Here is a 23,547-nt window from a genome sequence, read left to right on the forward strand (position 1 = left end):
TTATGTGAGACTCCATGACCTGGTACATTACAGTTTGACCACTCACAATCTGTTGAGATTATGTGAGACTCCATGACCTGGTACATTACAGTTTGACCACTCACAATCTGTTGAGATTATGTGAGACTCCATGACCTGGTACATTACAGTTTGACCACTCACAATTGTGATTTGTTTTTAATCCAAAATGTAATATCTGCAACTTATAGAATGTATAAAAAAGTAGCCATTGGACAAATGTTCAAACTGAAATGTGCTTGTAAATAATAATAATATGGGATTAATACATAATATTAAAACAGTTTAGGCACCAGTATCCATCATTAAGTCTGATTTGAGCTGATCAGATTTTTAAAGACTGAATTAAGAGACAAAATAAACTAGTGCAAAATTTATTTTTTTTATTCTGAAATTTTTTCCTTCTTTCATGTCCCAAAAGGCTATAAAAGTCAGAGGATCTTGGACGAACATGAGGAACACATCAGCTCTCCACAGATGACAACATCCACTTCAGAATGTATTATTATTGAAACTGATTAATTGTTTTTTTGTGTGTTTTTTTTTGGACAAGTTCTAGATTATGAAACAAGCAAATTACTATGCATACAACATATCTTTTTTTTTTAAATATTAAAATTGATATTTCTTGATTTCAGAATCAAGAATGTAGTTGTATTTTAATCCAGAATGCTTTACTAAGCCACCTCTTAACATCTTTATGTTTCCTATAGTGGATGAAAAATTATACTGAACGAAAGGAACTGCTGAAATAGATGAAGGAAACAGAGGCGATGGAAACGAGGTAATCCTTTTTTTTTTTTCCATTTACAAATATATTCTGTTATCAGATGTAAGGCTTGCTAAGAATACATCATATGGTCTATTTCTAGGGGTGCACCGGATAGTACTTTTTTATATTTGGCCGGAGCTGAATATTGCCGAATAGTAAAATATGATATTCGTCCGAATCTGGATACCTACATGTCTTGTAAATACCTTGTGTTGATGTAGAGGGTGTGTGTGGGAGGGTCAATGAAAATATGTAACTAGTTACTAATGTAAATTTTTCAAAAGTAAAATCTGGCTTGTATAGTGGGTAGATGTATGTATTCATGAATGTAGACCAACAGCTGATCATCAGACTTTAAATTTAAAGTCCAAAGACCGCTTCTGGTTCTGGTTTCAAGGGATTTATACTGATAATAGCTGTTAGTTAATAGTTGGAATCTGAAGCGTTGGTTGGACTCTGAAGCGTTGTAGGTCAATATTTATTGTTTTAGATTAATCCATTTGATGTAAATGATATTAGGTTAACAGCGGGAGCATCAATAATACCTATTTATAGCTTGAACCTTAGATGGTGCCGAAACATAGTTTTAATTGTAGTCTTTAGGCCTATTATTGAGATCTGTTTAGATCTACAGTTGTATAGGTCTAAGAGCTTTAGGAAAACCAAATATAGAAGAAAAAAAAACTCTTCCACACCCTCCCTACCAAAAAAAACCCATAAATAGACTGTATGTTTGACTGATTGTAACAACCTGGTCAGATAGATGTAGTGGGCTTACACATATAGTCCTAGTGTAGTTTGTATTGTTGATGGTGTTGACCATCACACGTTTTTTTACCTTGGGCATATGCAACAGTGTTGAGTGGTCGTCAGGCAAAAGGATTGGCCTGGTCAATCAAGCATGTAGACTTAGTATACCCGTACACTAATTACAGGGGTTAAGTATTTCTTAACACTCCAGTTTAATTTTTTTATTTCTTTGCTAGATTTAATTGCGTGCCGTAGATCAATTTCTTTTATGTGATTTTAAACTTTACTGTAAGCTTTTCCAGCATAAAATAATTCAATAGAATTAAACAATGAAATGAACCTTCTTCACATGCACATCTTTGTTTTATTTTATTGTGCAAAGAACCTATGCCTATGTAAAAAAAACACATCTTCCTTAATTATTTCTGATTTTATTGTGGTTTCTGTAACTGTAACAAAATGGCATGGTAATAAGCCTATAGGTGTTAGGAAAATTAGATCAACCGTAATATTTATTTACAGTATAGTATGCTTCCTTAGCACATCGTGTTTTTCCATTCTGGCTTAAAAATGGTCAATCTCTATCAGTAAATTGAGTGAAATAAAATAGGCCTGGTCGTGTCTTTTACGCCAATATACACTAATCTGAGACTTGTACTTTTTCTACAAAATAATTAGTTACTGGATAACTGGGCTATGCTTTGAGTTTGTTCTGTGTAGCAAAAGGTCACTCATTCAGTTATTCCAGCTAACTAATTGAGATTTATATCCAAGTAACTAGGCATACAGGAAGAGGTGTGGCCACTAGTACAGTCACATGATTGAGATTTTTCTACAAATCAGCAAACTTATTGTCCAGTTACCCGTGTAGAGGTGTGGCTCCCTAATTAAGATTTACTACCAAGTAAACAAACTCAGTTCCCCCGTGTGCCCCTTTCCATGGTATCTGACTTGTGGTCACCTGTCAATCATTGAACTCAATGTGATGGACTAAAATAAAAGGGAGTGGGAGTTTTTCATCTCTACCCCTGAAGATATACCTGGTTACCCGTATAGAGGTGTGGCTTGAAGTCCACCCCCCTACTAATGATTTACTACCAAGTAAACAAACTCTCTCGTAAGGTGTGACCTCTAGAGAGTGTCAATATGCTGGCATTAAACCTACATCCATCGTATTTGAATTGTTGTCACCTGTCTATCAATAGACTCAATGTGATGGACTAAACAAATAAAGAGAGGGGTGGGAGTTGTTCATTTCTACATCTGGAGATATACCCGCACAGCTAGACAGCATGACGTAGTCAAGGGATATAATATCTTAACATGCTAACTAACCCGCTCAACAGTCAAGACAAAATGAAATTGCATACCATTGTTGCTCTATATGTAAAACACATATGTAATGTACAGTTTCATTTCTATTTATATTAACACACCTTGTCTTTATAATATTTGATGTTTGGTACATATATTTATGTAGGCTCTATTTTTAAGCACATTATTATGTTTTAATATTAACATTAATACATTCTATAACAGACATTGATGGAAGGAGGTCCACTTTGTGCATATTAAATAGGTGTACTTTTTACTATTTGGCCAACTACCTGGCAGTGATATTCGACCAGAGCCAAATATGGCAGAATGGCAAAAAAGGCCAAATATTCGACAGAAGCCGGAGCGACTATCCGGTGCACCCCTATAGGCTATCTATTACATTGCTATGAATTCAAGAAGAGGGTCTTTTACTTTGTGAAAGGTGAAAGGTTTTGTAATAGACTATAACAACAAGAGTCTCAATTAACACATTGAATTTTTTTAGTCTTCCATTCGTCTCCTTTACTCCAGCATCTTGTTATGAGTCTGACCCACTTTTACACACAGTCCTGACTTACACACTTTCTTTGCTGTTCACTCAACCATTTACAATGAAGATCAACTGGTCATTTCTTACACAGGCACACACACTGCACTACCAGCCACTCAAAACACATTCACATACTATCACAGGTTTTCCTATGACCTTTCGCTTGTAGGCCTTCATTCAATTCTTTTTCTTGATTTTTCTATTGATTTTCATGTGAGCGAAGAGCTTTACCCTCTTTTAATACCCAAGGTAGCTAACACATATGATGTGCTAAATTATAGAATGTAATTCTTATATTAAGGACTGCATCTTAATTTCTAGGCACCTCTTCTCTTTGTCTTGTATAGATAAGTCTAATCAGAGGTAACACTATAATAAGGAAATAACACAGGTGTAAGGCCAAAAATATTAAGGCAGTTAACGCTGATGAACAATGTCGAACAAGAAGTTTAATACGTAATGAAGGGAACTGTTGAATGTTGTATTATCTAAACATCTACTACTTCAGAAACTAAAGCCGACCTGACTCAAGAGCTGCAAAAAAGTCTTCTATTAACCTTTTGCTCTACTTCCCAAATCTAGTCCTGGATAAAACACATATGAACTGTGTAAAAGTATATCTAGATTTATCCTTGACTATCAGATGTGTTATTTGTTTGCTAGACAACTCAACCCTATTATACACAAGGAAAAACACCTGGCAGTCTTTTCATCATTTAAAGCAAATAATCGACTAGACTAGAATCACTAGACCTATCTGACAAATTCAACACACATTTATGGTCTACTGTCCAACATTTAGTGTTCTAGCCTGTTTATTTTAGGGCAGAGAGGGAGGGGTGTAGATGAAAGTGTTACTTTTTTTTTTCTAGGGTTGATTACCCAGATGCTCTGAGCAGATAACTGTAAATGTGTAAGTCAAGAAATCTAGATCTCAGTACTGCAGACTATAGAATCTATTATATAGGCCAACGCTTCCGAACCATCTGTCAAATGTTTAACTGTCTGTTTTAAGTTGAAACTATAAAAAAGATAAACATCTAAGTTCTCCTATTATTAACAAATTATAGTTTGGCACTAATTAATTAATTAAAACCACCAATTATTGTTCTAAAACGCTTCAGCTTCCCACTATAAATTAACAAAAGTAAACACAACCATGTGATGTAAACATAACCATGTGACTCAGAAGAAATTTGGAACAACCCCATTTGCCATCACTGTTCTAGATCAACAAATATTAGATTATAATTTAATCTAAATTTTATACTAATTACTAAATCTAGTAAATTTTAGGATCTAATCATTCTATCATTAATTTAGATCTAGTCATCTAGACTAGCGTCACTATTACGCTAGATGTCTAGATCTGGAAAATCTAGATTACTCTAGATTTAGACTTTACATAGTGACAGAGTAGATGATATAAAAATTGATAAAGATTTTTAGAATCTAGGTAAGATCTAAAACTATAAGAAGATCCAATACTATAAGAACTACTCTGAATTTAGATCTTAACTTGGTCAGAGTCTCTATATTCTATCATGGAGACTATCTAATTTAGTCTAGTAGTAGTAATCTAGATTAGTTTCTAGCTGTATTCTGTGTTTAATATATACTTTATAGACTTTTGTAGAATGGTAGAGATATTTAGTATATTAGTATGGAATTTATACACACTTCTGGTTAGTGTGATTCCAGCCCCCACCTCATTGTGGTTGCCCTGGGGTGGTCAAGAAGAGCTGGTTTTTTTTTTTGGTTGTGGTTTCATGGCCACGACCAATGTAAAATAGCCATGCAGCTCTGTCCCAGCTTGTTGGAAATATGGCAAGCTTAGTAGCCACTGTACCTGACTCACCAGGTTCGGAATGAAGGCAAAAAGCTGGAGGTCAATATGCTAGCTGAAGAAGACTTGAACAAGTGAGCCCAGCCAATTTCAACATTATAATACCATTGCACTGAAAGACTGCACAAAACAGGAAGAGTTGAAGATCACCTTATCAAACAAGTTCCAGCTCCTAGAAGAGGAGACAGTAGAACAGACATGGCAGAAACTGAAAAAAAAAACCAGTAACCTTCACATGCCAAGAAGTACTGGGTCTCAAGTCATACACCCACAAGCAGTGGAGTTCAGCAGAAACTCTTCAGAAGATCAAGGAAAGAAGAGAGAAAAAAGCAGGCGTGAACAACAGCAAAACAAGAGCAGCAAAAGGAAAAGCACAAAAAAGAATAAGTTAAAATAGATAGGAGTATCAAGTATAGCATCAGAACAGACAGGCGAAACTACATTGAAGCACTAGCAAAAGAAGCAGCTCTTCAGAACAGTACCAAAGAACCATAACCAGTCATCAAAAACTTAACTGGAAAATTTGCCATGTCAGAGAGGCCAGTAAAGGACAAAAATGGTGACTTGATAACAGATGAAGAGGACAAAAGAAGAGACTGGTCGATCATTTCCAAGAGCTTCTTTACAGACCTACTCCTGTCAACCCACCAAAGATACCGCCAGCTGTAAGAGACCTATCAAGTGCAGTGCACCCACTTAAGAGCTGACAATTTATTTGAAGAAGTAGTTGATAACAACACAAACCATATTCATCTATTGGAATCTGCAATAGAAAAATTTGATGTAAGATTCAAGCATATATTGTATTTGTCCTCACTGTCATGAGCTCTTTTGCAGAGTAGTATTGTCTCTATTCAATCACACTGAAGAAATCTAATTAGAATATATCTTTCTTGAGTTTAATTTCTTCAAACTTGATTCAAAATCAAATAAGCTATCCAACAATACAAAAATGAACATGAATCACTTTTATGAAATAGCTGGCTATCTTACAATATTGTCAAATAACTGAAGTACATAAACTACTAGTCGAATAATGACCACTGAACAATGACTCATCTAGGAAGCTTCGTGTTGCCTGGCCTTTCTTGCTACATAATTCTTAGTCTTCTACCTATTCCTGACTACTCATGCATGTTTACCTAAACATCTCTTCAAGGTCATATAAAAGAATGACCTATTTACCTAGTCGTTCACTCACACACTCCACTTTTAGCCCACTTGACTAGTTAACTTATTCTTGGAATTAAGGCACTTAACATTATTTCCTGTACCATGACAAAAATTGTTTTCTTCATACTTGAGCTATGATTGTACAGAATGTTACTGGTCTCTGCCCAGATTTTCAACTGTTCATTGTATTCACAAAACTTTTTTGTTTTCTAAAAGGCTATTCTGTATTCTGTTTTTTCATTTGGCTTCAAACAATCTACAGAATGAATGTCTGTCCTTGTGTTACTTTCATCTCTAATAAGTTCACGATCTCCATCAAATATTTCACTTACACCACTCTTGACGACGTCTTCAATCGTTTCTGTGTTCTCCTCATTATCTTCTGTACTCTCTTCCTCACCCAGGCTCGCTTTATAAAGTCCGTTTAGTGCCACTCGGACAAATACACCGCCATGTCTCACAAAAAACTTTTCCATCTTGAAAGACCAGGTCCCAACCATCTTTCTTTGCCTTCACGCTTGTAAAAAACTTTGTCACCATTTTCTGATGCTTGAACTTTAGAATGCAGGGCTCATTGTATTCTTTCACTTGAATCAACTATGTTATTCTTAATTAGGAGAGAAAGTCTAAATTACACTTTTTTTTTCTTAAGTTCATTCGAGAGTAGTAGTTGCTGTTTGTTTTGACAGGTTGAACTAGAGGAGCAAAAAAGAACTAAAGAAAACTTTAGGAAGAGAATGCGTGAAGTAAAGGAACTGGATATAACAGCTGACAATCTGTGAGTCTTGAAAAATATATTTATTTACTTATTTTTTTACCATGTTTTTATTAAAAATATGAATATGTTTTTTTCTTACTTAAAATGTGAGACAAATAAAACAGGGTTCTCAATTCTATATGAATAGAACAATATCTTAATTAAAGAGCCTTTTTATTACCCCCTTTTTGTTCTGTACATTGTCTACTTTAAGATTTAAAATTACATTGCCCCAGCTAATGTGCATTTTGGACATAAATTATAATAGGATGTCTAAATAAGATAACTTACTAAACTTAAGAGTTGCCATTTTTCCTACTAATACCAATGGATGACACTGTTAGACATTGTTATGTACAAAATAATATCCTAGAATTAGCTAAAAACAAGAATAAAGCTTTTTAAATATTTACTCTCATTCTGAAACAGTAAAAGGAAAAAAAAAACAATCAACTTAGTGAATGTATTATGAAAACAATGTAAGGAACATCATAATATATAAAGCAAAACATTTTGGCAAATATTTTTTTAATGGTAAAGTCAGTATATATCCTCTTAGCACACTCATCAAAAAAATGTAGGCTTTCATTTATTGACTTATTCAGACAGACTATAAAAAAAAAAGCTTATCAGATAATCCAATTATTGTCAGCTTTAGTAGAAAAGGTTGAAGATACTAGAAAAAGATTAGCATTAGCCTACTATAAACATATACACCCTTAGTCAAGAGTGAGACCAACTCATGATCTTTTTAATGCCTATGAAAATGTCCTAGAAGAAACTGCAACAATAGAAAAATTAGATTTTTGTTAAATATTTTGACAAGATATGGACAATCAGTAGAGAGAGTTTTGTAGGTGAAGGAGAGCTGAGAAAAGTACAACCACCACATTTCTATATTTAAATTCCAGTGTTTCTCATACTGGGGAAAGGGAGAGGGGCTTAAAGGTCCTGACAAAGGGGGATGGAGCAGTCAATAAAATTTTAGAAGCAAAATAAAAGTTTGAATGTCATTAAAGTTATCACTCCATGTTTGAATATTACCACACACACACACACACAAATGTCATTCTTACCATTGCTTCAATAAATCAAAATATTTTAAATAAAAGGCATCCTTCATCTTTTTAGAAGGACCTTTTAAAAATGTATACTGTTTCATGAGATGTGACCGGATGAAGACATTTCAAAGTAACTCCGCAAATGTGACTTTATGTCTGAGTGGTTGAAATTCTCTCCACTTTTGCGATCATGCCTTAACATTAATAGTCTTTTTTATGCTTGAGGACATTTGTCTTATTTGTGTATCTGTGTTGATCTCAGAAGCTGTTTTTTTTTTAACTTTGAAAAAAAAGAAAAAAAAATTTAGTCAACATTCACTTTTGGATAGTTTCATTTCAGTTTTCTAAATGATTCAACTAAACACTTTATTTCTAATTCATTTTTTTGATTGACAATGTTTAAAATGAAACCAGTACGTCCCAACCCTATATTTCAACTGTAATAGGCTTTGCCAGAAATGTCAACTAAAAGTTTATTGCGTAGGCATCAGAAGTTTCTATTTAGTTTCAATTTTTTTTCTTGATCTCAGGGTCAAGTCTCTAGAAAGTTCATTGAAAGAAAAAGAGCATGAGGTGAAACAGGAGCAGCAGAGAAACAGAGAGCTGGATGCCAAATTTAAGAATCTACTCCAGGAGAAAGAAAGTATTGAAGCTCAGTGAGTGTTCTCATTATTTTTTGATGAACTTAGGTTGAAACAAATTCACTTTGAAGAGGACTGATTCTAGATTGGCCTTGAGGGATTGTCAGCTGTAGTTGGAAATGTTTTCATTGTCGCTGAACTCTGCAGTAACTTATATATATAAGAACATTAGTTACATGCGAGGAAAATATTTTAAATTTCTGCAACATCTTATTTTAAGTCACTGCTACAGGCCAGTTTACAAGGGGGGGGGGGGGGGGGGGGGGGGAGATTGGACCAAAATTTCCTAAAATTTTTGTAAAGTCTATTCCCATCACTGGTATGTGTAACCACATATAAAACCACACTCCAACATAATCTTTCAGAGACAATACTATATTACTATATTGATTGTAAAGTATAACTTAACATTATGTAAAGGATCAATGAAAACAAGGCAGTTGAATCCTTGTTACATAATTCCCAAAATGTTTGCATGATAGAAGTGTGTTTATTATATAAAAGAGTGAAAAAAAAAAGTTGATGATGGATCTAGATTTTTATAACTCTAGTGATTCACTAGGAATGTTAACCTTTCTTTACTTTCAGGCTTCAAAAAATACTTGATAATCATTACACAGAGAAGTCAGAGTTGAGTTCTAAGATTAAAAGTCTTCAAGAAGAGAAAAAAAACCCTCAAAGATGTAAGAATTTAGTAAACTAGAAATAACATTTATTTCTTTGTCTTTGTCAAATCTATGACTACTGACATTATAGCTTATTGTTATAAAAAAAACAACATGTCAATATGTTAATTGTCCTACAAGGCTCGATAAAACCTTGGACATGTGTTATAGCAACATAAAAATGGCCTACACATCTCGATAGTTATTTCTCGGTGGGTTGGACCACACAATGATCCATCTTACACCCAAGTACAAACCAGTTTTAACAACAACAAAACCCGTAGTACAGTCCATCCAGTCATGGTCTGACGACGCTGTTTTACAGCTACAAAGTTGTCTGGAGCAAAAAGATTGGGACATGTTTGTAAACAACTGTCCTGACATAGATGAACTTACCACAACCGTTAATTCGTATATCCAGTTTTGTGAAAACAAGATTGTACCAAAGAAGAAAATTAAAACATTCAGTAATAATTGACCCTGGATGACCAAAGAAATAAAGGAAGCAATTCTATACAAAAAAAGAATGTTCAAGAGCAGTTCTTCTGAATTCATCTCAGCCAAAAGAGCCCTTAAAAAGAAATTATTTGAAGGAAAAGAGAGATTCAAGGAAAAAATTGAAAGCTCTTTCAAGAAAAATAACTCTAAAGCTTGTTGGAGTGGCTTGAAACAAATTACTGGCTATGTACCCAAGCGCAAACCAATGTGCGTCGCTGACAATAACAAATTTTTTCAATGAATTAAATGATTTCTACTGCCGATTTGACTGCTTGAGAAAGACCACCATGATTTATTGGCATGATTTGAAAACAGTAATAAAAAACCAGTCTCAAGAACTGTTCAATAAACAAGAAGTGACTAAAGATATTTAAACAAGTAAACACCGCCAAAGCCTCGGGACCCGACAAAGTAAGTGGCAAACTTGTAAAGCTATGTGCGGAATAACTGGCTTATATCTTTTGTGCTATATTCAACAAGTCCTGGCAAATGCACAAAATGTCTTCCATTTGGAAGATATCTGAAATAATTCCAGTACCTAAAAAGAAGATCATTGTTTCCAACATCGACCTACGTCCAGTAGCACTTACATCAATGCCAATGAAGTGCCTGGAGAAAATGATTTTAAAACATCTACTGAAAGAAGTCGAAACAGGTCTTGACCGCCGCACCAGTTCGCTTACAAACTGTCAAGAAGTATAGAAGATGCAATACTATTCATGCTGAATTGTCTATACCAGTGATGCCCAACCTTATACGGCCTGTGGGCCATTTTAATTTCTAACACTCGTGTCGCGGGCCACATTAACAAAAAGATACCAAAAAATGAAATAGAGAATAAACCATTTTAAATAGAAATATTACAAATTTGTGGCTCCAATGGGCCTACTTACACCATAATTAAGTTACGTAACAAGGGTTTCAGTTGTCTTATACCTGAAAAAGTTTTCTACTAAAATAAGTACTTGTAAACATTGTGATCATACCATCAATTTTTGTTCGGAAATGTGCAAGGCTTATGTAGACAACACGGCGTAGAAATCTATTGTCCTTATTGTTCGAAATTTCTCAAGCTGGAAATCTGGATTTGTTAGTCAATCAGTTCCAGTTGGCGTCACTGGATGGCTGCCTGGTCGTGCGGTTTGCGTGCTGGACTGTCGTTCTGATTTATCGACGGTCCAGGGTTCAAACCCTGCCCGCTCCCATCCCCCGTCGTCCTGCGGGAGGTTTGGACTAGGAAGTAAACTATCTTCAACTCTGAAGGAACATCCGAAACATGTAAAACATTTTACAACTCCTCAGCGGCAATAGTAATTATTTCAAAATCTGCTGCTCTGTCATTTAGTTTTGAAGAGATTTTCACCAACACCGTCTAATCGACTCACTTTGCTATTGTCATGCCAGAAAGGCTGACAGCTTCATTTTTTTTTCAGGCCGATTTTATTCCATCACTGCTAGCGCTAGCAAGCACCTTTTTATGCTTCATTTCTCTTGTTAATGTGAGCAACTCTGTAGCCTCCATTACAGTATACTCATTTCTTGACTTCTTGGTAAATATTTTTGTCAATCACTCAACTCTAGACGTAACTTTGCGATCTTTTCTTGGTGACTCAAACCAACAATGCCACCATATTTTTGTAATGGTTTGTTTTAGAATGCTGTTTATGCTATGTTCCTTAAAACACATTTTACAGATCAAACATGTTGGCTTATTATGTTCCACCAACAAAAAAAAAGATCTGTCAACTTTACCTGAAAGTTTCAACATCCAATTTTCATTTCTTCAACTCTCCCATTTCATTAATGTGCAAATGTTATACGATACGGCACCAATCATGTTGCTGTCAAAAGTACACGAACCAAAATGATGCAGAAAAGATGTGCAGTGTTACACACATGAGATTTCAAGAACACGGCTAGCTCTATACAGCCGCAGTATTGTCCAAGACTCTAAAACAACTGTCAATTCTTGTCGCCGAAAAAAACAACTAGTGTTCTTATAGAAAACAAATCAACATGAATAGTACAAGAAAATAGAATGAAGTCCATCGAAGAAAAAGCTAGTCCTAACAGAAAAAAATTCATTTTTCAACCTTTTTTTCCCTACATTTTGTGTAGATGTTTTGGCGGGCCGGTCCAAACCACGTCCCCTGGATCTGGCCCGTGGGCCGTAGTTTGAGCATCACTGGTCTATACCATCATCTTGATACTCAGAGACACTATGCCAGAGTATTATTCTTAGATTTTTCATCTGCATTTAACACTATCCAACCACATCGCATGATACAAAAACTATCTGAACTGAACGTTAGCAAAAACATACAAGCTTGGATTCTAAACTTTCTTATCAAACGCCCACAATATGTAAATGTGAATGGCATGTGTAAGGCACAAGAGAGCTTAGCACTGGAGCGCTGCATCCTGTCACCAGTATTGTATACCATATACACAAATGACATTCAGAGCCTATCAGCTGACACTCCCATCATAAAATTTGCTGACGACAAAGCAATCATTGGCCTTATTTCAGGTGACAAAAATCTGTACAATTCAATAATTGACACCTTTTACCAATGGTGTATAGACAACTTTCTAATTTTAAATGTTCAGAAAACTAAAGAAATAATTATTGACTTTAGGAAAAATTAAGGCCATATTGCAGAAATTCAGATGAACTATCAAACCATAGAACAAATACAAGAATATAAATATCTAGGAACAACTAACAACAACAAACTGAAATGGAGTGAACACTGTCAAAACCTCTACACAAAAATTCACCAGCGACTCTTCTACCTTAGAAAGATAAAATTTAACATCAACAAAACCATTATTTTACTTTTTTATACAGTAACCATCAGCAGTCTAATTAACTTTGCCATCACCTGCTGGTATGGTAACACGTCACTGGCACAAAGACTTAGACTAAATAGACTAATTAAAAAAGCATCTCACATCACTCAAATAAAGCTACCATCTCTTGAAGAGCTTTTTCATGAAAGATGCCTTTCCAAAACACTCTCGCTTCTTAAGGACAACCTGCACCCATTAAACCACTGTTACATAAAATCTGAACGAAGTGGTCGTCTCCTTTCCATTAGGACTAAAACAGAAAGATTTAAAAACTCCTTTATTCCACTTTCGGTCAGAGTGTTACAAGATCAGCTGTCGTCATTGAGAAGTACTTAGAAGTTCAAATTCATAAAGTGCTGGTTGGGAATGTGTATGTGTTTCGTGTGTGAATGTTGTTCGAATTCTTTATCTATACTGTTATTGTATAGTAGTTATGCTGATGTTGTCAATTGTAGTCAAACTGAATTTCTATTTGATTGGATCAATAAAATTATCTTATCTTATAATATATAAATTGAACTGATGTCATTCTATAAAATTGGTATTGCATTGATCAGTTTTATGTTTCAATGCCAGGAACTTGCTGCTCTTGAGGAGCTAAATGCCCAACTAGTGGAAGAAAGCAATCGTATTATTGATCACACAAATACCAACCAGAAAATCCAGCTGTGACAAGAAAAATCAAGAAAACAATGAGCCAATAAAGGTATAGTTTATTGACACTTGACACCTTAATTTCTCTTGTAATAAAAGCAATAATGAGAAGTGCATGTCAAATGATATTCATATTCACTGATAGATTTTTTTTTTTATATGTAGATTTTTATTAATTTATTTTTTAAAGTGAGTGCTTTGATTTTTATTTTGATAAAAGCACCAATGCCAGAAACTTATTTTGAACATTTTTAACAATACCCATCAGCATGTTAGTTTTTTTTTTTTTTTTTTAAAGAATTTTACTTTCTTATCCTACCCTTCTAGATCATTATAAACATCATTCATTGGTAAATATCTGGAGCTTGTCTGTGTTCTTAGTTGTTATTGTCCAAGTCTTTGTGCCAAAGAACTGCTTTCAGATTTTATTGTGTAGGGACAGCCTTGTATTACTCCTGTCTTCAATTTAAAGGATAAATAAACATATAGTAACAACTATTTCAAGTATAGCGCAGCACATGGATTAGGTAATAAAATATCTGTCGACAATACTTAGCGCCAAAATGACTACTGCATCAAAAAGCCTTGTTTTAAGGATACTATTAGTTTAATGTGGTCTGTCTATCATATGTAGGTCTTAAAATTTGAAAAGCTATTGAAAATCCCATTTCATGATATTTTGCAAAGGCTACATTTTCTGTTCTGAAAGCAAGCGCACCATTTTGTTTTCAAAATTATGTATTGTTGTCATTCTGCATGCACAAGGCGCAACAGTGCACTATTAGATCACTGTATATGAACTGGAGCAACTGGAATTCCATCTAAGTGGAAAAGGAAGAATATAATATTTTAGACGAGAACTTGGCTTGATCCCCCTAGAGTAATGGTTCAGCAAGGTTCTTTGTGTGGGTTGTCTAGTCAGGAAGTTTTTGCCTAGGAAAACTGTGGTAAGGGTGTTCTAGTGAGTGGATGACATTCCTGTTGGTTTGTTATTGGAAAGTGAAGACAGAGGCGGCGACAGTGAACCCTGCAGGAAAGAGTTTGAAGATCTAAAAACCAGAATTGACATTTATGTTCATTGTAATCATCTCACATTTTTTACATATCAAAATGAAGTTATATCTATCTGTCTATCTATATATATAGGGCCTATCACATCCCTCTCTCTCTCTCTCTAAATATATATATATATAATTAATGTGTTTTCTGTTATATGGGTTAGTAAAGTTTACCAAAAATATTTTTTTTTTTTAAGAATGCATATTCTAGTTGTAAGCACCTATATTTATTCATGTTTTTAATCAAGGCATCTTTTAGTGTTATTTATTACCAGCTTCTATAATCAGTAAGCTTAGCCAGTGGCCATTTCAATTGTATCCAAGGAAAGGACTTTTTCCAGAAGTCAGGAATGAGAGTTTGGCCATTCATCAGCTTCTTGGTTAGAAGGTCAACCATCAACAATAGATGATCATTTAATTATCTGTATTGTGTGATCAATGCTCAGTTACCCCTGCCATTACAAGGCCAGAAGCCCAGCATCTCAAGGGGCCTTCATATTCTACAATTTAGCGGGGAAAAAACACCACAATTAGGGGTCAGGTTCTGCTTGAATAGATGTATTTAACAATATATACATGCATTCATCATACAAATTCACTAGGTACTGGGCCTAACACCTATTGTTATGAAATGTTTTGAAAAATATATGCTTAAACAACTTGTAGCAAAAGTCAATAACAGCCTAGACCCTCACCAATTTGCATTCAAAGCAGCTAGAGAAACTGAGGATGCCATTCTATTGCTTTTGGACCAGCTTTATAAGCATCTCGATATACCCAAAAACATACGCACGAGTCCTCTTCGTAGATTTCTCCTCCGCTTTCAATACCATACAGCCACATCTAATGATAAACAAACTGAGTAACTTAAATGTAAGCCCTTACTTACAAGCATGGGTTCTAAACTTTTTAACCCAACGCTCCCAGTATGTTAAAGTCAACAACACCAAATCGTCAACTCGAGTACTATGTACGGGTGCTCCTCAAGGTTGTGTACTTTCTCCTGTACTATACACTCTTTACACTAATGACATAAGAAGCATCTATGACTCAGTTAAACTAATTAAATTCGCTGATGATACTGCCATAGTCGGTCTTATTTCAGGAGTCGAAACTCAGTATCGAATCTCAATAGAAGAGTTTACAAACTGGTGCACCTACAACTTTCTAGAACTGAATGTCACAAAAATTAAAGAACTTATAATAGATTTTAGAAAGAAAAAACAAACTATACGTGAACTGCAAATAAACACTACATCTATAGAGCAAGTAAAGGCATATAAATATCTAGGCGTTATCATCAACAACAAGCTTTCATGGGAAGACCACCTTGGAACTCTGACAAAGAAAACAGCCCAGCGACTCTTTTTTCTATACAAACTCAATAGCTTTAAACTAAACAAGAAGATCCTTGAGACTTTTTACGGCGCGACTATACAAAATCTGCTAACATACGGAATAACTTGTTGGCAAGGTGCGACGTCTAGAAAACATCATTAAAAAAGCATCAAAAATTACACTCACAACATTACCACATTTAAAGGAGCTTTTTGAACAAAAGTGCCTAAGAAAAATCGAAAAAATCTTGGAAGACAACGGCCACCCGCTCCATCAGAACTATGTCAGGTCGTCGCGAAGTGGGCGACTGCTGTCAATCAAAACAAGAACGGAGTGGTACAAAAACTCATTCATACTTCACTCGGTCAGACTATCACCACCACTCATTGATCAGGGAACATGAAACATTGTGGTTGTTGATAGTTTATACCTATTGATATTTCTTTTTTACCTGCATAGGTGGATCTAGTGGAGGGCTCCCTCTGAGCTTATGTGAAAACAGAAACTGTCTTTGAAATTTATTTTTAAAAATTATTATGGCTCCTGTTGGTATTTTAGAAATACATTGAGCTGCAAAATGAACACCCCCTATAATACCCCATCATTCTGCAGGAGGTCTGGACTAGGAAGTAAATTATCTTCAACTCTGATGTAAAACATTTTACAAAAAAAAACATATTCCAATTCTGACTCTGATAATGCTTTCCAACTTAGCACATAACATATGTTGTTTTTTGCACAGGTCAAAGAGCAAAACAAACAATGTGAACATTTGAGCGACTCTGACAGCACTGAAATAGATCTGTGAGTGTTGATTAATATTACAAGTATTTTATCAAATATATTATTTTGTTTCTCAACTTTGTGAAATTACATGAAGCAGAGCTGACTGGTATATTCCAGTCTTTTTATTACCCTATGTTCTGTACATTGTCTGCTCTAGCATTACTTGTATGGTGTATCTTTTTGTTTATATTTACTCACACTCTGAAACAACAAAAGGAAAAAAAGCAATTTAAGCTTACTGAATTCAGAAAGAAAATAAATAAAGCTAAACAATTAGAATTATTATTATTTTTTTTTAAATCTTGAATGGATAAATCAGTAACTTCTTTGCACATTTAATATTTTACAAGAGACAGTTCAATTTTCCTGCAGGAAGACGTGGGATTGCAGCCAATAGACCATGAACAACCAAGCAGCCATTCCGTGTAAGCCATCATTTATTGAATTATTCATTTATACTTATCTTGAAATATTTTTGAAAAAAAAAACAAGAAGTAATGGTCAAGACAAGCAGTCATATATATAAATATGTATGCATATGTAGAGAGACACTATTATACTGGTCTTTAGTTATTTGTAGCCATCGCTGAATTTTCTGTTAGTAATTATTTGTTTTTGTTTTTTTAAAACATGATTAGCTCATAAAAAAGTAAGAGGCAGGGGCAGAGATACTAACCTGATAGAATCCCAGACTGCCCAGCCGGAAAAAAATGATTTTTAAAAAAATTTTCTCCATAGTGTTGTCACAGTGTAATTTCTAAATGTTTATTTAAATTTTTTAAAATAGTGTTTGTTGTGTATTTATGTTCTTGTTGTGTATTGTGAACTGATCTGTTCTTGTGTGTTGTGACAAGGGGACAATAAGGGTAGCTACTTTATTTTCAGTAAGAGTTAGCTCCCTTTAATATACTATTTAATTCTCGGTTAACTGTTTACAATAGCCACTCTCTCTTGAACTGACCAGTGCATTTTGAACGAAATCTCCATCCATAATGTTTAACTAATACTTGTGTTGTTGTGCTCTGACTGTGTTACTCAAGAGGAGTGTGCCACTATTATGGGAAGAGTGTTTCGTTAACGAACTAAGTAGACTTTATTTCGGTACGTGACGTTTTGGCGACGCCGTTTTGGCGACGGGACGTTTTGGCACGAGCCGTTTTGGCGAGGGGAGGTTTTGGCGCGAGATATCATTTGACGATAATTTAATAAGCACGTAGTTTTTTTTTAATGAACCCTTGAATTCCAGCGACTTAGGCAAATAACCATGGTGTCTATGTATACTTAACTTAAAGTATTTTGAGAAACATGGTACATGTATAATTTTTTTACTTATTATTAGCAAGTGTTTGGTATGTATAGCTGGAGATACCATACAGTCATTAAATAAACCAATGTTAATGTAAACAAATAATTGCATCTATTTTTTGTCTATCATCGTTTCATTTTGTTTTTAATTTTAAAGTAATATCTTAAAAAACTTTTTTGAAAATAAATATGTGCCTCTTAATAAACACACATACACAAGCCAAAATGTTTATTAAAGAAAATGATGTGAAAATCAAACACACATTTACATTTAGTTCGTGAAAAATATGTCTTAACACAAACACTCATGCAAAACATAGATATGAATAATTCTTTTAAAAGAAATAATACAATAAACGTACATAATGTATTTCGCGCCAAAACGTCCCGTCGCCAAAACGGCTCGCGCCAAAACGTCCTTCGCGCCAAAACAGCGGCGCCAAAACGTCCTGCTTCGACTTTATTTATTTGTTAGTAATAAGTTCGTTTATGTAAATAGTATGTATGGTTTTTTTTTGTAAAAGACATCTTTTGTTTTGATATGAGACAGTAGTGTGTCTCATGGATGTTGTCATTTGATTATGACATTTATTATATTATTGTAAACCATTGTTTTGGTTTTTGAGATGAGACACTATTGTGCCTCTGTGATGCTGGTTCTTTGATTATTTTGAACTGAACCTGTCCTACTATTTTGATTTTGTTTCATTATTTTATTTTGTTTTGTTGGCCTTTATTTCCGTTTGTATTTGACATGATCTTTTTCTTATGTTTCTAAACAAACTCTTTTTTTTTTTTTTTGTTGCAAAAGAAAAAAGGTTCAAGACCAGAAAAACAAGCGGTACTTAGAAAAAGCTCAAGGTTGTTGTGTATGTAAAATCTTTGTTTCATGAAGTATCTCTTTTTTTTTTTTTTATAATATCGCCTATCAAACTTGTATAAGCTCTGCTTATAAATTTTTGATAATTCAATTTCCAAAAGTTAAGAAAAATGCCCTGAAGCCAGTGGCGTAGCTCGGGTGAGGAGAGGAGAGGGGGAGAATTTGAAGATTCACCCAAATTGAGTGTCTGAAATTTGTTTTTAAATAAATTAAATGTTACGTCACTTTCATGTAATCCCGCCTTTCACATTGTTATATCAGTTAGTGACCCTGTTGCATGTATTCCACACAGAGTATTAACTCTTTCCATGCGGGGTCATTCTCAATTTCAAGGATTAACTTCCATAGCGCTGACTAGTGCCATGTTACTCTCAGGAAGTAACTTTGTATAAAGGGTAGTTTAAGAGCACTGAAAACAAAGGAGACCATGAACGTGTTGAAGAAAAGTATCACTAGTCAGATGATTCATACAAAGATACAGCAATTGAAGTAGTGAAAATGTCTCTTAATAAGAGAAGTAGTGCTGAAGAGATTTCATTCTGTGCGCTGCTTCTAGTGTCCATCCTACAGTTGCTGATTCAGAGAGTTTCTTCAACAGCTTGATGATTTGGTCAAGCTGCAAAGAAACTGCCCACGTAGTTTTCTCTCTTGCAGACCACCTTGTATTACTGTCCTTTTTTAAACTCCAGGCTCCAGCTTCTTTCAGTTTGGCCCATCTCTGGGGTGAATTGGAAAAAAAGTTGACTTCATATGGAAATGAAGGACAAATTCAAAGTCTGGAAAACCATTTGGACACCTTTGGGTTTCTTCTTGAATAATGACACGCTGATGAAAAACTGTTACTTTTTCCTGTTTGATGAAATACAGGCAAAGTGCTTAATAAGCTAAAATGTTGTAATTTTTGTTGCCTTAGAAAAAGATTTAATAAAACTACATCTCTATGTTATAGCTAGGAGTGAAGAGAACTTGAGAAACACAAGCAATGAAGTTAGTAACATAAAGTCAAGGTTGATAGTAAGTATTTACAAACTTATATCAACTCACTCTGTCTGTCTGTCTGGCCAAAAGTTTGTACACAATATTTCTCTGACACCCAATCTTAAGCTGAAATTTGCACAATTATTTCTGTTACCTGAAAACACAAGAATCAATTTAAAAAATTAATCAATTAGTACCCTAACCCGCACCCATGAGGGGACCTTCACCACCCATAGGGGTAACAGCGGTGGGTTTTGAACTGGTTAGCAAGCCTTTCTCACATCCCCACCACGTGAAGGTACACTCAGGTACACTCGCTAGAGCATACAGTGGTAGCTCACTGAGAGCCATGTTTGCTCACGTACTTAGCCATCATAGTGGGTAACAACTGGCCACTTCAATACATGTGTACTGCTCCGAGTACCAAAGACAACTGACTTAAATTGAGTTTAGTAATTATCACTTCCTCTTCTTCTTTGAGGTTTTTCTCATGCTATCACCTTTTTGACCCAAGGTGAACAAATAACATAGTGGCTGGGTGGTAAAGGACTTGACTTCTGAACCAAAGGGTCATGGGTTCAAGTCCTGATGAAGATGGATTTTAATTTTTGTGATTTCTAGGACACTGAGTCCACCCAAGTTGAATGTGTACCTAGCATTAGTTGAGGATAAGTAAAGGTGGTTGTTTGTTGTGCTGGCCACATGACACCTTTGTTAACCTTTGGCCACAGAAACAGATGACCTTACATAACAGGTTTTTTTTTATCAATAAACAAACAAAACAACATTTAAACCCATTAGCCACTTCTGCTGTCCAGAACGTTTTAGTCCTATACTGTTTTTATTAGATGTTCCTAAAACCCCTTTTCAATATTTGAAACTTTTTAAATTAAATATTTCTTCAGTCTCATTGCTAGGTTAATTACAAATCATTTTGGAGAAAACTGATTTTATTTTTCATTAAAAGGAAGAATCTTTATACCTTATTTTCAGTTATAATCTCTATTTTTCTAGCTGTAGTTTGTATTTTTATATTAAATACAAAAATGTGACCTACTTCTCTTTGCTTAAGATTATAAAGGTAATCGGGGGTAGGACGTAGTGGGTTTATACAATGTTCAATATCAAATGGTTAATTTTTGGTAAACTCTTTAATTTCTTCAAATTTATCAGTCTTAGAGAAATTGATTTAAAATTTTGTCTTGAGAAATGCTATTAGGATGTAGCTTATATCTTTCAAGACAATTTGTCTATATTTTAAATTGCTCTCATTTCAGGATGTGGAGCATGAAAAAATCATGCTAGTGAAACAGCTGACACAATTTAGATCAGTAAGTTATATCTTTTTACAATCAAAATTGATCTTAAGGACCATACAGAAAAAAAAAGTGAAGTTTCCCTTTCAGACCTTGAGATCTATGGCGCAGATGATGTTAAGGCCATCTGTTTCTATTGCCAACGGTCAAATAGCAGGATGCCATGTGGCCAGCACAATGACCAACCACCTTCACTTTGCCCAACTAAAGTCAGGTACCCATTAGAGTTGGGTGGACTCGGGGGCGCCCTAAAAATCCCGAAATTTAAATTCCCAGTCTTAACTAAGATTCCAACCCAGGACCCCAGTTTCAGAAGCCAAGCGCTTAACCCCTCATCCACCACCACCCCTTATTCCATATGTTTAAACAAATTCCTGCAAGTTCTCCTTCTTCCCTAGTGCCATTAGAAAATGGAAAGGGTTGCTCAAATCATCCAGGAAAACCAACAACTTAGCAAAAAGTCATTGATTAACATGCATGACTAGTTTGAAAGGTGTAGGATCTAGTTACCTTTTTATTTGATACAAGGTCTGTAAGTAAAATTGTGATAAGAATAGAATAAGAAAATGAATCTGATTAACAAATATTTGTTTTTCTCTTCAGAAATACAACTACATAACCAGACAGAAAGACAAAGAAATCCAGGTAAGAATAAAAAAAGCTATGAAAATTTTTAGACAATACATTTTTTTTTCTTAAAGGTGTCAGAGAGAGAAAGAAGATTAAAAACCTTTTTTTTTTCCCAGAGACTCAAAAGTGTACTGGAGCGGTAATTATCTTGCCTAACACTTTCTTTTTAGCACTTTTTTGTTCTAGATCAGTGCTTGTTTTTTTTTTCTGTAACAATATTCACTTGTGGTTGAAACAGACAAGTCTTGAAATGGAGAAAAGGGATTGCTCTTCTTCTTCTTCTATAATACAGACGTTACTTCAAAAAAGAAGAAGATTACATCCCATGCGTCTTGCATTCAGTCATGCATATTAACCAATGACTTAAATTAAATATTAGACCTAGACTATAGTCTATAGCAGGGTTAGCAAATTATGGGCTGCAGGCCACATGCGGCCCGTCAGAATATGCGGTCTGCGGACACATACAGAAATCAGGTGTGTCCACAATATATACATATAAAAATACAAATAAATTAAAACTAATTTTAAATATCTTTATAAATATTTGGCAATGTCTCATGTAAATGAAGATAATTCTTATCGGCTATATTTCAATACATTCAGTTAAAGCAGTAGTGGCCTTAGGGGGTAGCTAGTGGGGCTATTGTTATAGTCAACTTCGAAAACCAGATCAGTTCTCATAAACTAAGATATTTGATAGTATATGATTTGATTTGATACAAATTATTATGTAAGTTCTTAACATACTTTTGATTACAAATTCTCATTCTGTTTGGAAAAGACAGCATCTTATAACCTGCGGTATTTTAAAAAAAATCTTGTTAAATTTCTTTAAATTACAGTGTACAAATTACAACTTTGATTGTCCTTTGCATTATCATTACATGATACATTTCATGTGAGGACAAAGAATCCGCTACTAGCCCTAAACTTTTATAAACTCAAAAGAGCATCACATCTTCATTTAATATACTCCAGCTATAGCGTGCTTTGGTATTCAATGTAGTCTAATGTTTAAAATAAAAAAAGCTAAATACAATTATTTCTTTTTTTTTTTTCTTTCAGCCAATATGAAAAAGCGTGAGTTTTCACAGCATGACAGTTTTTTCTTAGAAGACTTTTCACAGTGTCAACTTTGTATTGTGGCTTTCTTCAATTGTCATTAAGATCAGTGAATTCTGTTAATTCTAGATTTGAAATTTTGTAACTTAATACTGTGATTAAATACTGAATTGTACCTCACCCTTGTTGCTTTTATCTGTACAGCCAATGATTATGAATGTTAAGAATTCCAGTTTTTTCAAATTATGAATTGGTTACAGGCTGAGAATATTATTTGAATTATGGCTTTAAAAACAAAATAGTTAAATTTTTATTATAACAAAATGAGTTTGATTGCACTAAAGTTTTCAACTAAAATAAAGTAGTTAAACTAAAATTTTATCATGAATTTCAAAATATAGTTAACCAAACAAACTTTTCATAACTTTTGTATTGCAAAGGGGGGGGGGGGTTGAATTTGACCTATATAGGCCTAGATATAATTATTCAACTGTATGCCTACAGTTCGATCTTATTCTTTTAACTTTGTACAAATATTTATCCATAATAAAATCAATAATAAGGAAAATGTTTCTTACATAAACATTAATGCACAATAAAATAATGTTTAAAATGCTAGCACAATACAAATGTCTA

The 23,547-nt window shown here is 34.3% G+C and overlaps 1 protein-coding gene across 11 annotated transcripts; it reads left to right on the top strand.

The window, feature by feature from the left end:
- The first annotated feature begins 51 nt into the window (after positions 1–51).
- Positions 52–23,086, top strand: LOC129924190 (uncharacterized). Of its 11 annotated transcripts, XR_008776171.1 has the most exons (12): positions 90–517; positions 657–802; positions 7,116–7,204; positions 8,775–8,900; positions 9,474–9,568; positions 13,478–13,607; positions 16,694–16,755; positions 17,088–17,162; positions 18,854–18,911; positions 19,872–19,936; positions 21,178–21,231; positions 21,820–21,860. XR_008776171.1 is itself a non-coding variant. In XM_056017998.1 (9 exons), the coding sequence occupies exons 1-9, from the start codon at positions 14,627–14,629 to the stop codon at positions 22,931–22,933; spliced, it is 399 nt and encodes a 132-aa protein (XP_055873973.1). In that variant the 5' UTR covers positions 13,938–14,626; the 3' UTR covers positions 22,934–23,086. The 11 variants fall into 11 exon arrangements, 4 of the variants coding, with proteins under 4 accessions (XP_055873975.1, XP_055873976.1, XP_055873973.1 ...); XR_008776175.1 differs by lacking the exon at positions 9,474–9,568 and having other exon boundaries at positions 52–517; XR_008776174.1 differs by lacking the exon at positions 18,854–18,911 and having other exon boundaries at positions 91–517; positions 17,110–17,162.
- Positions 23,087–23,547: the final 461 nt, after the last annotated feature.

The sequence above is a fragment of the Biomphalaria glabrata genome, unplaced genomic scaffold (genome assembly GCF_947242115.1).
Source record: "Biomphalaria glabrata unplaced genomic scaffold, xgBioGlab47.1 scaffold_19, whole genome shotgun sequence".
Lineage (NCBI taxonomy): Eukaryota > Metazoa > Mollusca > Gastropoda > Planorbidae > Biomphalaria > Biomphalaria glabrata.

Bases quoted from the DNA above. Each gene is read 5' to 3' on its own strand.
- LOC129924190 (XM_056017998.1), top strand. The intron at 16,756-17,087 runs GTGAGTGTTGAT...ATATTTTACAAG, and splicing joins GACAGCACTGAAATAGATCT to AGACAGTTCAATTTTCCTGC. The intron at 19,937-21,177 runs GTAAGTATTTAC...CTCTCATTTCAG, and splicing joins ACATAAAGTCAAGGTTGATA to GATGTGGAGCATGAAAAAAT.